The 17,969-nt window shown below is 23.4% G+C and overlaps 1 protein-coding gene across 2 annotated transcripts in view; it reads right to left on the bottom strand.

Annotated features, from left to right (window-relative positions):
- Positions 1 to 17,969, bottom strand: part of LOC127278737 (tachykinin-like peptides receptor 99D) — a 109,799-nt gene that overhangs the window by 21,682 nt on the left and 70,148 nt on the right. For both annotated transcript variants that reach the window (XM_051300573.1, XM_051300572.1), the window contains one exon: positions 2,419 to 2,619. In XM_051300573.1, the coding sequence (XP_051156530.1) occupies positions 2,419 to 2,619 (201 nt within the window). The remainder of the gene's footprint in view (positions 1 to 2,418; positions 2,620 to 17,969) is intronic.

The following is a 17,969-nucleotide window of genomic DNA, read 5'->3' as shown; positions in this document are numbered from 1 at the left end:
CTGATTAAAAATTACTTTTACTACTGAAAATAGAATTACAAAGTTCTGTCCGACTAAAATTGAATTCTACCACTTAAAATTATATAAAATAAAATTGTTGTCTGACTAAAATTTACTTCTACTAATGATATATTAAAATTTAATTATATTTAGTTAGAACAGAAAGGAAAAATTTTCTTGGTCTTGCAAGTACACTTATAATAATTGCTTTAAAGAAAAATGTACTTGAAACTCTAAAAGTATTTCGGTATAATGAAACTTGTATAGAACTTTAAAAGCAATAAAATCGTGAAAGTATTAAAAAAAATATGATTCTTATATATTAAAGCTCTCTCTCTCTATATATATATATATATATATATATTTAAGATGAATGTAAGATTTTTTGAAGGTTGCTATTTACTGAGCTTTGAAATTCGCCTCTTGCATTTCAAGATCTCTTCGTCGTCTTTCAATTTAATTTACATTAAGCCAATTCAAATCCATTACTATCAGAGAATGCTTGGTTTACACAGCTTCTTATCACTGTGCGAATAAATTAAAATGACGATAATGAAATTGCGGCTAAATATAGAAATAGTTTCTGTATGTATATATAGATATAAATGAAAATCAACAATGCTTTGATCAAGAGTCAGGTATAATTAATTATAAACCACATTTGGCTTATCTTTTCATTTTCCAATTAATTATAGTCATTACTCATCATATTGTCAATAATAGTAATTAAATTAAATTTTAGACTAATATTCCTTTGATTTATTTATTTAGAAAAAAGAACTCACATATAAAAAATTAATTTCAAAAACTAATTACTTAAAATTATTTTATACTTATAATTTTTTTTTTTTCTTCAACTTTGAAAAATTTAATTTTATATTATTTATTTATGTTTGCTATAATAATAATAATAATAAATAATAAAAATAATTTTTTTTTCAACGTAAAATGTTTCTGAAAAAAAAAATGTTAGTTTTATTTTCTAAAAAGTTTTCCCATTTTTGTAGCAGTATTTTATGTGTTCTCTAAAATTGGAATATATATCGCGCGAGGAAGTGCGATCAGTGAACATTTATATTTATATTTGTATATTTTTGTGTTTATTATCAAGCATATAAAATTTTGAATGTAGTAAACGCCCGATTAGTCATGTACAATATTGAATGGAAAAATTATGTTCGTTTTCCTAAAGTTGAACACATTCAACAATAATGGCGATAAATTTCATTGTCATCACTTTGCTTCCTATTGATTGGAATATTATATACAAAAATACTACAAATGAATTTTTTTTGTTTTTTTTAAATAAAATTTATTTTATTTAGAAAAAAAAAATTATAATAAATATTTTTTATATTTAATTTTTTTTTGTTAATTTTTAAAAATTAATTTTCAATTAATTAGAGATATATATGATAAATTAATATTCAATATTATCTCTATAAATAATAATTTATGTGCAAAATATGGAATAAATCACAATTAATGAAAATGTTTAAAATTTAACTGCCATATGGTGCCATCCTTTTATTAAAAAAGTTCCCTTTTGTTATGGTACAAGGATGCATATCTTAATTTGCATTTATGAAAGGTTTTTTTTTTAATGTATCCTTTTTGTAAATTGTTTTATTTTGCATTTTTTTTTATTATTTTTATTTTTTATTATTATTTATATTGTTTTATATTTTACATTATTATTATTTTTTTTATTATTATAATTCCAAGATGGATTTTTAAATTAGTGTATAAATTTAATTATATTTAGAAAAAAAAAAATTTATAAACAAAACTTTTGGTATAAATTTAATATAAATTTTGAAAATTAAAAATTATTCTCATACTATTATACATATTGAACGGAACTATTTTGATTTTAGGTCACAAAGGAAGATCAGGAAGGAACCTTTGCAATTACCACAAAATGGAATAGGTAATTACAAGCTGATTACATACTGTAACCCTTTGATTGTTAAGGAATCTCTAGATACTAAATAACCACAAATCAATTTGCATATTGCGTATAATTAACGATTAAAATCCTTTCATTTATATATATATATATATATATATATATATATATATATATATATATATAAAGAGAGAGATAAAAATTATTTTAATCAGACAAATTTTAAAATTTATTTATTTATCAATTTCAAATTTAATTATAAATCTTCAATTTATCAATCTCTATTATTATTAGATAGTTAATTACCTAATTAAAAATATTAATTATTAAACATTATTATTATTATTATTATTTTTAGTATTATTCAAAATATTTTCATTTTAAAAAGAAAATATAAAAAAACACTTTCAATATTAGTATTTTAATATAGAGAATATTTTTTTGGGGATTTTTTTTTTTTTACATATTTTATAAATATATTTATAAAAATATATATATAGAAAACTTACAAATATTCATGGCTTTCTTTTGGCCATTGACTATAACATATCACTCGAACTTCGCCATTTGTGAAAGTATGTGTAAATGTTCTAAAGAAAAGTAACATGGGAAAAGATAAAACAACTCCCACTATCCAAATGGCTAGCGCTATACAGAGAGTGGCTTTTCTTCCTAAGCGAGGCTTGAGAGGATTCATTATAGCCATATACCTGAAACAGAGAGAAATATCATTTTTTTTCAAATTCAAAAATATTATTACTGTATACGAAAATAAAAAAATTATTTACACTAATTCCAAAATAAACAAATTAAAAAATGTAATCTTGAAAAAATAATTGTTAGAAAAAAATACTACACTTTTTTTTTTTTTAATTAAAATTAAAATTTATTAAAAAAAAAGTAGTGTAAAATATTTTTTTTTTAAGATATTAATAATTTATTCCTAAAAAAAAATTGTAATAACAATTTTTTTTCTATACAATTTCCGTATAAGAAAAACCCTTAAGGGCTTATATAGGTAATTGGGCGTGGTATTAAAAAATCTCAGAAGTTTAATTTTGAAAATTAGTGAAAATACACTCGGCAAACTGACACTTTGGAAAAGGAAAAAAATAATTTTTCTTTATTACAAATTACAATAAATTTATAATATATGTGTATAAATTATATATATATATATATGTTTTGTATTTGTATTTTAATAGAAAATATAACAATATTTTTTGTAATAAACTTTTTTGAAATTTTCAAAGAAATTTTAATTTAATATTAAATTATATTATAATATACATAATTATGCCACGATATTTACTAGTTAAATGAATATTTAAATAATTTTGAATTAATAATTCGTCATTTTCAATCTATATATATATATATATATTTTGTAGAGGCATTAAGTGTAAATTTCCTGAATTAATAACGAAGTGTTGCAAGCGTAAAATAAACTTTAGAATATATAGTAATCTGATATACAGGTATCATATACACCTGCTGGGATGTTTAAGCCCGGAACTGTTTAAAATTCACTGACTAATCTTAGGATTTAGTTGTGTGAATAATATACAAACACAAGATTTTGAGATTCTCGTTTGATATTTAAGATTAACACTTTTTTTTGTTTAAAAAAAAAACTATTAATACTTTTTTTTAGAAAATATTAGTTTGAATAAAATTTTTGTCTGACTAAAACTAGACACTAGTACTCACACTGGCTGACTAAAATCTGCTTGTGCTACTTATGGAATTGTAATAGTTTAAAAATTTCTGTCTGACTGAAATCTACTTGTACTACTTAGACTAAAATTACGAAAAATGGAAACCTTTATGTCTGACTTAAAATTTACTTCTACTACTCATATTCAAAATCTGAATTATTATGTCTGACTATAATATACTATTACTACTGATACTAAAATAAAAATTGTTGTGTCTGACTGAAAATTACTTCTACTACTGAAACAAGTTACACTGAAATTGTAATAATTTAAAAAGTTCTGTCTGACTAAGATCTACTTGTACTACTTAGACTAAAATTACAGAAATAACCGTTTTGTCTGACTAAAATCTACTTGTACTACTTAGGCTAAAATTACAAAAAAAAGTGAACCCTTCTGTCTGATACTAAAATCTACTACTTTTGCGAAAAACAAAATTGTTAAATGTCTGACTAAAATTGACTTTAACTACTGATTTTTTTTTTTACAAAATATTACTATGTCTGATTAAAACTTACCTACACAGAAAATTAAAAGGCATTAAAATAAGCTGCAACGCTTATTATTTTAATCCAATTTTGCTTATTTTAATCCATTTTGATATTAAAATAAGCAAAATTGGATTAAAGTAATAAGCGTTGCAGCTTATTTTAATGCCTTTTAATTTTCTGTGTATACTACTTATTCTAAATGTACAATGATTTAAATTATTCTGTCTGACTAAAAAATGACTTTTTCAACTTCTGGTAGGAATTAAATTGAATAATATAAAGGCAATATGACATTTTGAAAATTGCCACACCTCGAAGGTAATACAATAGAAGCAATAAATTACATATAATGCACAGTGCCGATGCATAATGCACCAGCTTACCAGTATAATATGTTGTGTGAGAGCATGTGAGCTGCCAATATCAGGCGAATACAGAATTTCCTATACTGGCGCATCGTTAACTTAGAATATGTGCAAACTTTTAGGTGCAATACTTCATTTTAAGAGGGACGCAAAATGACAAAGTACACTATGTTCTTTGATATATATATATATATTTTTCTTTACTCTCTTGCTCTCTAAATCTGAATTAGTAAAATTTTTTTTAACTATTTTGAAATAGTGACACACTTTTTGCTTCTAAATTAAAAAAAAAAAAAATTACTAATTAATAGTAAACATTTTCTTTTACTCCCCACTTGAAAAGATTTCCCGGAAAGTCCCCGCTGGAGGTTCTATCAACGTAATTCCGTCGGAATTCCATCGGAGTTGCAAAGAATTTCCAATGGGATTCCGAGGGAATTCTGACGGAATTAGGACTCTAAAAATTTTGAAAAAAATTAATCGGAATTCCGACAGAATTCCGTTGGAATCCCATCGGAAATTCTTTGGAACTCCGATGGAATTCCGAGGGAATTATGTTGGAAGTTCCGTTGGAATTCTGATAATATCGCCAGAGGGCACTTTCTGGGGAATCTTTTCAAGTGGATCTCGAATTAGTAAAATTTAACTAATTAATAGTAAACAAAAAATTTTGACTCAATAATTATTTAATAGAAATAAATATTTTAATTTTTAATTGAGTCAAATAATAATAATTAATACAATTAAATATTTATTTGAAATCGGATTATTATTTGAATGAAATAATTTTTTTTTTTTATCAGTGTAAGTACTTGGAAAATGTGACAACAGTCGGGACAGTAAAAGTTTTTTGCCATGAGCAGATTTAAAAGTTGTTATATATGATATTTTATCATATGCGAGAATCCAAATTAAAGTGCAGACGCGCATAACCTCGAGGCAATGAAAAGTTTGTCATAAAATTGTTAAATTGTTCTAAAGTGTACAATTCTTACGGTAATCTCTCAACGGTGGCATAATTCATATATTATATTATATATTTTCCGTGTATAGAAGAAAAAAAATTTATCTGATTCAAATAAATATTTATTCGATCTAAAGTAAAAATTATTTTTAGTTCAAGTAAATATTTATTTGATTCAAATAAATATTATTTGGTTCAAGTAAATATTTATTTGATTCATATTAAATATTATTTGGTTCAAGTAAATATTTATTTGATTCATATTAAATATTATTTGGTTCAAGTAAATATTAATTTGATTCAAATAAATATTTATTAAATAATATGCTAAATTATTTAAAAAAAAAAAAAAAATTTTTTTCTCAGTGTATACAAACCAAGAAAGGAAAAATTGTACTTTTCATTTTCATGGGTGAAAATTGTCATTGCGCGCGATAACAACGCGGATATAGCTTCATGCAAAATTGGCCTAAAAGCTCTTTTTCTCGTTGAAATTCCAAATTGGCTTTTTAAGATTCACGAAGTTAGATAACTGAGAAGAATGGTAATAAGGGGACGTTTGTTTCAGGAATTCACTGCGTGATTTTAGAATCAGAGAAAATCGCGTGAGATAGGATAATTCTCCAAAAAGTTATGTCGTTACTAAATCGTATAACTTAATATTTATTTTTTCTTCAACAAAGTATATGAATTATTACTCTCTAAATGTGAATTAGTAAAAATGTTCACTAATTTGAATTAGTTACTCACTTTTTGCTTCTGAATTAGTTAAATTTTACTAATTATTAGTAAAAGTTACTAATTATTAGTTACTAATTATTAGTAACTTTTACTAATAATTAGAAAAATTTAACTAATTCAGAAGCAAAAAGTGAGTAACTAATTCAAATTAGTATAAATTTTTACTAATTCAGATTTAGAGAGTAGAAATTAAAATACTAAGTAGTGAATATTAGTTAATATAAATTTATTAAAAATTTTAATTTAATTTTCATTAAAAAAATTGAAAGTAATTATTTAATTGTTATTTACAAAATGGGTTATAAAATAGAACTTTTCACTATTTAGCTTGTTCATCTATAACAAAGATAAAATCTCAATTTAATATATATATATATATATATATATATAAAAAAGTCACTTTAATCGAAAATAGAAGAACGTTCATTGTATCTGTATAGGGTTTTTATCTTCCAAGCATTCAGGTAGATAATAGAACGAAGCGCAACTGTATAGGGAAAGCTTAAGAATCGAAAAAGTAATTCAGAGATTTATTCCACCAAATCCACAAAGTCTGTAAACACTCCATTTTTCTCTTCAAGGGATGCCAAAAGAAATAAAAAGTTCAGAATACCTTATATATATATATATATATATATATATATATATATATATATATATACCCTACGTCCTCGTCACTTTTTTTCTCTTCTTTTTCTTTATATGAATATTTTTTTATTTTCCCTTCTTTTTTTGTCTCTGGTAAATATCAAAGTAGAAAGACTATATATATATATATATATATATATATATATATATATATATATATATATATGGGGGATAAAAGCACATTTGTGTTAAATTTATATGGTTTTTTTTCAAATTTTTAAAATTTGTTACACTTTAAAATTTTCAACATTTAATTAAAAACTATTTTATATTTTAAATTCTCATAAATACCAAAAGATTCATTTTTATTTCTTAACAATTTTTAATTTATTTTTTGCCTATTGTTGGTTTAACAATGAAATTTTTGCAAACAAGAGAATTTAATACAGTGAAATGAAAGTTTTGTTCATATTAGAATATATTTTGTTTGCTATGCTTTTTTTCTCTCTCTTTTCTCTCTCTCTCTCTCTCTCTCTCTGTCTCGAAACCTTCGAAATTTTGATTATAAAATTTTGCCTAAATTGTTGATTCACGGTTAGTTTCATAACAAGTATGTGTGTACATTTTACGGTATGTTTAAGTTTTCTTGATGTACAAAATATATACAGGGTGATTTTTATGTTCCGGACATCCTAAAAATTTTTTTAATCTCATTTTTTTCGTTTTTTAAACAAAAAAAAGTGGAATTAAAATAAAAATTTTAAGGGGTTCTGGAATATAAAAATTATCCTGTATATTTCTGTCTGATCAAAATTTACTTTTACTACAGAGAAAAAAATCTTTATATGGAACAGGTATATGTTTCTCTAGAATAGCGAAAACTTTTACTGTTTTAGTGAAATATATCGCTGTTCCAGTCAAACTTATCGCTGTTTCAGTTGAAGATTTTTTTTCGTGTACTGATAATAAAATAAGAAAATATTGGTTTGTCTGATTGAAACTGCTTTCTACTACTTGTAATGTAAAATTTTTCTGTCTGACTAAAACTGGTTTCTACTACTTGTATAAAATTAAAATATTTTTGACTAAAACTAACTTTTACCAAATTTAAAATAATTAACGTAATTCTGTCTGACTAAAATTTACTTCTTCTACTGATATTTAAAAAAATAGAAAAATCTGTTTTGTCTGACTGAAACCGACTTTTACTACTTGTACTAAATTCAAAATAATTAATGTCATTCTGTCTGACTAAAATTTACTTCTACTACTAATTCTCATATTCTATTTATATTTCCAATAAATTTTTGACTAGTAAAGTAATTCGAATATAAAAACTAAATTTCTATTGCTTACATATAAAAAATGAGTAAAAATTTATTTTCTTTTCAAAAAAAATTTTCTCCTTTTCGTCTCTCATAATGCATTTTAAGTGCATTATATTGTTGGAAGAAAAAAAGAAAATTTCGATAACGCTTCATCACTTGTTGTTAATTTATCGTTACTTAAAGAAAGATTTATCTATCCAAGAAAAAAAAAAAAACATACTGCTTTCCATTTAGAGAGATGATTTTTGAGTACGAAATAGGTATCTTGTATAAGATTTATGCATTATTGACTACTTTACCCACCCAGTTTGGTTTTATCTTTCCCCTGTGAGTTTCACCCCTCGCCGTGAACTTTACCATTGAATCAAGATTCCCAGTGGTGAAATGCACTTTATCACTTCACCTCTATATATTTATATCTATAATAGGAAACTTATTGATGATTTGTTTCTGTAAACAAAATTCTCCCGACACAATATGAAGAAAAAGTGCTAATGAGTTTTTTTTTTAAGATATTACAGAAAGACAAATGTTTACTATTGCAATAGGATTTATTAACAAGATATATAAAAGTATTGTTTTATTTATATTAAGTATAATATATGATGTATAATATATAAAAATATTAGATAAATATATATATATATATATACTAGGGGGGGTTCCGCCCCCCTGTTTTAATCATTTTTTTTTAATTTTCCATTGATCTTATTTTTCCAAATGTACCACCTATTTCAAAGAATTATTATTATAAATTCATTGAAATCTGAATGAATATTATTAAAATTAAAATTATTAAATTTTAATTAATAAATTAATTAAATTAATAATAAATAAATAATTAAATAAATTAAAATCGACATTAAGAAATTATTTTTAAAAAATAATTTCAATGAAATTGCCTAAAAACCAAAATAAACTATTAAAAAGTCTTGAAACGAACATAACCTTTAAATTCAAGTCATTTTTGGCGGGAACTCCACCTCCACTTGCGGCTATCTTTAAAGTCTTGAATTTTGGCGGGAAATACGGAGAGAGATGAGGGAAAGGGGGAAGGACTTACTGCTTTATTCAGAGTCTTAAAACAAACATAATCTCAAAATTTAGGTCATTTTTGGCGGAGGAGGGGAAATGAGTGGAGCGAGGGGGGACATGCGGCTATATTCAGAGCCTTGAAACGAACATAACCTCAAAATTTATGTCATTTCAGGCCGGGGGAGGGGAGGGGACTTGCGGCTATATTCAGAGTCTTGAAACAAACATAACCTCAAAATTTAGGTCATTTTTGGCGGAGAAGGGGAAATGATGAGGAGGGAGGGGGGGACTTGCGGCTATATTCAGAGCCTTGAAACGAACATAACCTCAAAATTTATGTCATTTTTGGCGGAGGAGGGGAAATGAGAGGAGGGAGGGGGGGACTTGCGGCTATATTCAGAGCCTTGAAACGAACATAACCTCAAAATTTAGGTAATTTCTGGCTGGGGGAGGAGAGGAGACTTGCGGCTATATTCAGAGTCTAGAAACGAACATAACCTAAAAATTTTGTGTAACTTGAATTAAAATATTGTTTTCTTTAATTTAGATGGAAAAAAAGTTTATAATAAAAAAATTAATTTTTTTGTTAAAGTTGGAAAATAAAAAAATTTTGTAAACTTTATTGATTTATACAGTTTTTTTTTAATATTTGCTAACAAATAAAGTTTTGCAATAAAATATACAGCAATGTTTATGCTTTATTTTGTAAAATCAGTGCAAGTTTGAAAAACACTCTGATTTATTTTAAAGAATTCAAGACCACTCGCTGTACATTTGGAGACTTGGAACTAACATTCTTTTTTTTTTTTTTTTGTCATCAAAGATCAAACTTGAAAACCCAGGAAGTGGAGAAAATTTTCTTTTCCTTGAAAGTAATCTCGTCCACACATATATATATATATAGAAAGAGAGAAGCAATACAAAATCTTATGCGATTCCTGATGAGAGATCAAATATATTAGTTATGATATCATGAATTTAATAAGATATCTTAATTAACATAGTGTATAAAAATAAAATAATAATAATATATGTATATTGCATAAAAAATTTGAATATTAATGTGGAATTAATATTGAAAGTAAAAGAAAAAATTTGTTTGATTTTATATATGCATTGCTGTTATCTATAGAAGATTTTGCGGCAAAAATATACATACATCCAGGATTAAGAAGTAAACGTGACTGTTTTACTGAATAAATTTTGTAAAGTGAGTCGTAAATCGAATTGAAACGAATATTGAATTGACTTGTTTGATATTTTTATTTCTTTTTCATTTTATATATCTGTATAAAAGTAAAATAAGAAATTTTGATTAAAATTGTAAATTTCGTACAAAAAATTCTTTTTTTTTTTCATTATAATTTAAATAAAAAGATTATGTTATTTTTATTATTATTTTCTTTTTTTTCAATGAGAAATAAACTTTTTTTTTTTGTTTCGAATTTTTACATTTTTTTGGCGTCAATTTGAAAAAAATTGGAGAAAATTATTATAAAATATATATGTAGAATTTGAAAAAGAATGATGAAAAGTGCTTAGAGCATTCCATTTTCTCTGATGTACCATCTATCTACAAGGTCCAGTAGTGTGCTAAAAGAAATGGAAATATCTTAAGAAAAACAGCTGACCTCTTCTTTTGTGCATTGCTGAGAGTTAAAACTTTTCTTATCGATTTCCCTTTTAGACAACTGACATTTTCTTTTGCTTTTTAAACACACATATACACACACAGACATCAACTTTTTTTTTTTTTTTTTTTTTTTTTAACGTCAAAATATGTTTCTGATATTCGACAAGAAACTTTCAAGTGCTTGTTATTGAAAAAGTTTTCTCCCTTTTTAAGTTTCGAGAAATTTGCTTAAAATATATATCAAGAAAAAAAAATTATATACCGTTAAAACAAAATTTTTCAAAGTTTTATATTTTTATTAAAAAAAAAAAAAAAAATTTCGATAAAAATGAAAAAGTCATAAAACTTAGTTTCACAAAAGAATTTTTATTGAATTGGAAAAAAAAAGAAATTGGCATTCTTTTTAAAGTTTTTTTTTATTATTGCAGAAAAAATTATTTTTTTTTAAATTAAATTTGAAATTTCTTTTCTACCAATAAATCGAATCGAAAAGTAAATTTTATAATAGAAATATATAAATCACTGATATCGATTTTATAGGATATGTATATTTATATAAATTAAAAGAGTATAAAAGAGATTTATCGTAATCGATTCTTGGTACAATAACGATTTAAAAAGAATTCTTTTAATTGTAATATCCGTATTCGTCCTTGGAATAAAGCCAAAAAAGAAAGGAGAAAAGATGAAGAAAATTCGTTTGGAAAAATGTTAGCTGGGTCAAGTTGAAACTTTACACAAAAAGTCTTTACGATTATCATAAATTCTTTGAAGAGAAAAAAGAAACAAAAAAAAGAGAAATTGGTTTTTCCATCATTTAAATAGGAAGGGATATTAACATATTAATATTGAAAAAACATTTTAGTTTTGAATTTTTTTTAAAAACATTTTTTCTATCTATATTTTTAAAAATTCTTCTTTATATTTTTTTTTGTTTATTTTTATTTTTCTCTATTCTTTATATTCGTTCTTATTTCTAAATATAAAAAAAAAACTTAAAGATGAAAAATTGTCGAAATCGGAAAATTTTTTTTTTTACTGATGAAAGTTATTCCCATTGACAAGGAAGTTTATTGGTAATATTTCCTTTGATGTTTTTAAATAAAAAATGCTTTTCCGACTTTGAAGCTTGTGAAGAAAATGGTCCTCAGTATATATATATATATATATAATGACATTTTCGAAGTGTATATAGACTGAAGAAAAATATATATAACTGCGGTTTCTTCAAGATACACTTTTAACGAATGTCTCTCTCTCTCTCTCTCTCTCTCTCTTTTTCTCACAAAAGTGATGAATGATTAAGGGAAGTTGAAAGTATACTTTTTTGCGTTTTTATATAACCAAAAGAACTCTATGGAACCCTCAAGGTTTTTTTTCAGATGATGTATCTTTTTAAAAGCCTGCTTCAATTTTACACAGAAATAGAGAGATAAAGGTGTTAAATTAAAAAAAAAAAAGTTAAATCACCCTTTTTTCCTCAAGAGTGGTTTCAATTTTTATTGCTTTGTTAACAGTACATTTCCATATAAATTAAAAAGAATTTTATTGACTACTCTCTCTCTCCATATATATATATATATATATATATAGTAAAATGACATTCTAAATAGTATATTCATTTTTGTATTGAAAAGAGAAAGCTTTTAAATATTATAAAATACGAAGAAGAAAACTATTCTTTATATTCAAATTTTATATTCCGTTATATGAATCAAATATTTCTTCAAACTTTATATCTTTGATTGAAATGAATATTCAGCGTGATGTGCAAATAAAAAATAAAACTTTTCAGAAACAAATATAAGAAATCTTGAATAAAAGTTTGAATGTAAATACATCAAAAAGATTCAAAGTAAGGAAAGAATTAAAAATTTAAAAAAAAAAAGACTTATAAGTGGAATTTTTTTCATAGTAAGTAAAAAGACTGAAATTTTTTTTTTTCTTCACTTTGATAACGAAAAACTGTTTTGTCTGACTGAAACTTACTTGGACTACTTATAATAAATTTCTAAGGTTTAAGGCTGACTGCGAATTTTTTCTACTACTGAAATAAAAATTATTCTGTCTGATTGAAAATTACTTCTACTACTTTGAATAAAAATATTTTTGTCTGACTAAAAATAGTTCCTACTATTTATACTGAAATTGTAATAATTTACAAACTTTGGTCTGACTATAAATTACTTGTACTACTTAGACTAAAATTATAAAAATGAAAACTGTTCTGTCCGACTTGAAATTTACTTCTACTACTTATATTTGAATTACTCTTGTTTGACATAAAATAACTAGTACTACTTTTACTAAAATTGTAATAATTTACAAACTTTTGTCTGACTACAATATACTTGTACTACTTAGACTGAAATTACAAAAAAAGAAAACGGTTCTGTCTGACTTGAAATTTACTTATGCTACTTGTACTTAAGCAACATTATTTCATATTTCTTTCATATTTCTGTCTGACTAAAATTTGCTTCTATCACTGACAGTAAAATAACATAAAAATTTGTTGTGTCTGACTAGAAACAATTTCTACTACTGAAAATGAAATCAAAATAATTGTCTGACTAAAAATTTACTTACACTACTAATTTTATAAATTTTTCAAATATATAACACTTTCGTCTGACTAAAATGTATTTCTACCACTGAAACTGAAATCATATTAATACTGTCTGACTAAAATTTACTTCCTCTACTGATATTTAAAATACATTTTTTTCCACTAAAACTAGAGAAATAAAAACTGTTTAGTATGACTAAAACTGGTCTCTACTACTGAAACTAAAAATAGTAATAACTTAAATAGTAATGTCTGATTAAAATCTATTTCTACTACTGATGTAAAAATTACACAAAAATTATTCTGTCTGTTTAAAACTGACTTCTGCTACTAATATCGAAGGTAGAATAATTTTGTTCCCTTTTTTTAAATATCCAATTTTATGTAAATCCTCTTCACAAGTTTTATGTCACAGAAATATATAAATATATCTACAAAAACTAATTTAAAAAAACTTAATAAAAGTAATTGGAGAATTATTTTCCATTAAAAAATATTAATGCTGAAGTGTTTTTTTTCTATTTTTTCAAATAAATATAAATCTTTATTACATGAAGACAAATTTGTTGAATTTTTAAAAGGTTGGATAATACTTGTTAATGCAATTATTAGATATATGATGTGAATTTAAAGCCGGAATTTTTGCAAAAATTTATAAAAAGTTTCTCTTTTGTGGTTATTATTAATAATGTGAATGAACCCATTTACGCCCTTTAGTAAATGAGGAACTTTTTTTTTTTTTTTTTTTTTTTATAAATTATACACACGCCGAGTATAATTATTCAAAATGTGTTCTTGCATTATAATCCACTCAGAAAAAAATGTTGACGATCGCGTGCGACCTGAGATGATTGTGTATACATATACAACAACTCATGTAATAAAAATCGAAAAATAAAAGCATGGAAAAGAATATACTTATATATATATATATATATATATATATATATATATATATATATATATATATATATATATATATATATATATATAAGTATATATATATATATTTAAAATGACGGTGAATATAAAACGAAAAAGTTCTCGAGAGATTTAATTTATTAATTACATAACTTACAATATATATTAATTTTCAATGTTATAGAAATTTATAAATATAAATATTTAAAATATTTAATTATTTTTAAATATTATTTATTAATATTAACTATTTTGTTTAATTATTGTGTCTTTAAATATTAATAAATTTAAAGCAAAATTTGTTTTTAAAGTCTACAAAAAATTTGTATTTTTATTAATTTGTGAAGATAAAAATTATTATAATGAATTAATTAAAATAATTTGACGTGTAAAATTATTGGTTATATCAACATGACTTGAATTATTGAAGGATTTTTCCCAGTGATTTAAAATCCTTGGATGTCAAGAATAGTGAGAAAGGAAACGCAAAAATGCAATATCTGCTCTTTTCAAACCAGTCTCGATATTTACGTACTTGCTTTTATCTTTATTGGTTTGAATAAAAACTTCTCAAATCCTTGCATTTTTATTATATATTTTTATATTACATTTAGTGTTTAAAAGTAATTTTTAGTTTAAATATTTAAAAAAAAAAAAATGTCGAATAATTTTTTTTAATTCACTTTTTTATAGCTACCTAAATTGTGATTCTTTTGTTCCGCTAATTTAAATGATGTCAAAATTATTGCAAAAGTCCATTTAATGCAAATTCACATTTCCTAAAGACTTGGAAAAATTTATTTTAATACTTTCGAGAAAGTTGATCAAAGAACTTTTATATATATACATATATATATATATATATATATATATATATATATATATATATATATATATATGAAAAAGTTGTATGAATTCATTATCAGTTAATGAATTCATAAAAGTATTAAACTAAATATTAATTATAAAGATAAAAAAAAATTTTTTTCTCGACTATTGGCAAAAAAATTTTTTAAATAATCAAAAAAAAGTTATTATTTCAGTCGCCTGAGAGTATTTCTATCAAATTCTTTCATGTTTGTATAACCACGGATGTAAAAATGGACAAAGAAAACTTTTTTATGCAAAGTAAATTTTGCAAAGTTTTTTCACACGATGAACACTTTAATAGATCTGAAAGTGCATCAAACAATATTCTTATTCGTTTTACGATGCATGAATTTTTTATAAACCAAGAATTGAAAGGATAGAATGAAATTTTTTTTTGTATTTTTAAATTTTACATCGAGGTAAAGTAAAATATTGTTTTTTTTTTATGGTCATAAATTTTTTCTTCAAATAATTATTATTTATATTAATTAATGTAAAAAATAGTACGACTAATTAAGAAAAAATAATTCTACAACTGATAATTTATTTATAAACTGTTTGATTTAAAGTGAATTCTACTACTTATAAGTAAAATGATTGAAAAGTTATGTCTGACTGAAATCTGCTTGTACTACTTATTAATAAAATTACGAAAATGAAAAATGGGACTAAAATTCACGTCTACTTTAATTGAATGTAGAATATTATTTAACCATTTTTGTCTAACTTAAAATTTACTTTTTCTACTTATAGTAAAATTACATACTAAGACTGATGTCTGACTAAACATTACTTTTACTACTTTTACGAAATTCAAAAGTAATTCTTTTAATTCTGTCTGATTAAAATTTACTTCTACTACTTATATTAAAATAACAAAAATTGTTCTGTCTGACTGAAAATTACTATTACTACTGAAAATAAAATATTATAATTTTGTCTAACGTAAAATTTACTTCTACTACTGAAATTAAAATCAAAGTGATTTTTTTTTACCAAAAATTTACTGCTACATAATAAAAAAAAAATTTGTTCCGTCTGACTAAAACATATTTCTACTACTGACATTCAAAACATAGTAATTCTTTCCAAGTAGAATTTTCTTCTAAATATTAAAATAAATAAAAAAAATAAACCAGGAAATACTAGTTTGTATTAATTATTAATAAAAGTAAAAATAATGAGGTAATAAAAATAATAAAAATAAAATAATAATAGTATATATGTTATTATACTTTTAACATTTGTTTTCAGAACAAATGAGAACCAGTTTTTTTCTTAAAAAAAAAAAAAGAAATAAAATCCAGTTTTTCCAAGGAAAATAATAGTACATCTTTATAAATAAATAAAATAGAAAAAAAAATTGCAAACTTTTTTTTTTCACCTGCGGGAAAAATGTCTACAGGGAGTGTAAATTTTTTTTTCTTTCTCTTGATACTTCCTTATATATATGTGTTTATGTGGAACTTTTTATAAAATATGCATGAACCCATATGGGCTTGGGTCCACTTTCTTCCTTTTTAAATTTCTTAAGTGCACTTTAAACTCTTTGGCACCATTTGCATTGTTATTTATCGAATATAAATTCTAGCTTAAAAACATTTGTTTTTAAAAGTAATATATTTTTTTCAAAAAACAAATTACTAGATGTAACGTACAAAAAAAATGAATGAATACAAAATGGAATATGTTCAATTTAAATATTTTCATATATATATATATATACATATGAAATTCTCTCTATTAGAAAAAAATAAAGAATTTTTTTTCGAAATAATCCGTTCATAGAAAATTTCTCATTTATTTTTGATGGACTTGGTTTTTTATCATTTTTTTTTTATTTTTTCAACTGGTGATTGCAAAATAGTTACGTGATGCGCTTTTTTCACATATATTGTATATTTCATATAATACATTTGAAAGATCACTGATGTATATATATATATATATATATATATATATATTGAAGTGCCAGATTCATCTAACAAATAAATCAAAGCTTTCTTTTGTCAGATAAAAAAAAACCCATAGTGGTAGTTGATTTCGATTACAAAAGAAGAGTTTTTATCCCCTTTTTGTTTTAAATATGTGTTCTTCTTGTGTTTCACCAATTTTACTCGCAACATTTAAATGGACAATTCAGCAAATGTTTTTTTTTTTTTTTTTGTAAATTGAAGTCTGAAATTGACAGAATATTTTTTTGAATCATGATAAAATTTTGAGATGATAAGTAACATTTTTTTGATAGTGAAAATTTTTTTCAAAATTATATAATAATAAAATGCTTGGTCTGTCCTTCTGTCCTAACTTGAAGTTGGCCTTTTCTGATTTCACGTGTTTTTTTGAATTATGACGTGTCAAATTTTGACAATTCTTTTTCTCATTTTTGCCAAAGTTGTATAATTGTGTTTCCAAATTTTGGAATAAGTTTCTTTAAAATTCCAAATTCGAAAATTCAATTCACAAAGCTGAAGTACACAACGTTTATCAACGAAATTTTTTTTAAAGTTGTATATTGATTCAAAAATTGTATGAAAATACCAAAAATTTATGATGAGAAAAAAGATGCACCAGGAAATTTCGTACAAGATAGTAATTTGAAAAAAATTTATTTTTAAAAATTAATTTTTATGGTACTAGGGGCCAACGAATACCTATTAAATATTAATTATAAAAACACAGGCCTCGAATCAACTTAAAGACACAAAAAGTCGTTTTAGTCGATTTATATTCCAAAAAGAGTGGATTTGTTTTTTATTTTAACAAAAATATTTTACAGATTTTTAAATAAAAATTTTTTTTTTTTTATTAATAATCCTTTTCGAAGGGTTAAAGTT

Source organism: Leptopilina boulardi, unplaced genomic scaffold (genome assembly GCF_019393585.1).
Source record: "Leptopilina boulardi isolate dan_hultmark-lab unplaced genomic scaffold, ZJU_Lbou_2.1 LbouV2_211, whole genome shotgun sequence".
NCBI lineage: Eukaryota > Metazoa > Arthropoda > Insecta > Hymenoptera > Figitidae > Leptopilina > Leptopilina boulardi.
The sequence above is the reverse complement of the archived record's forward strand: the minus strand, read 5'-3'. Positions and strand labels throughout refer to the sequence as shown.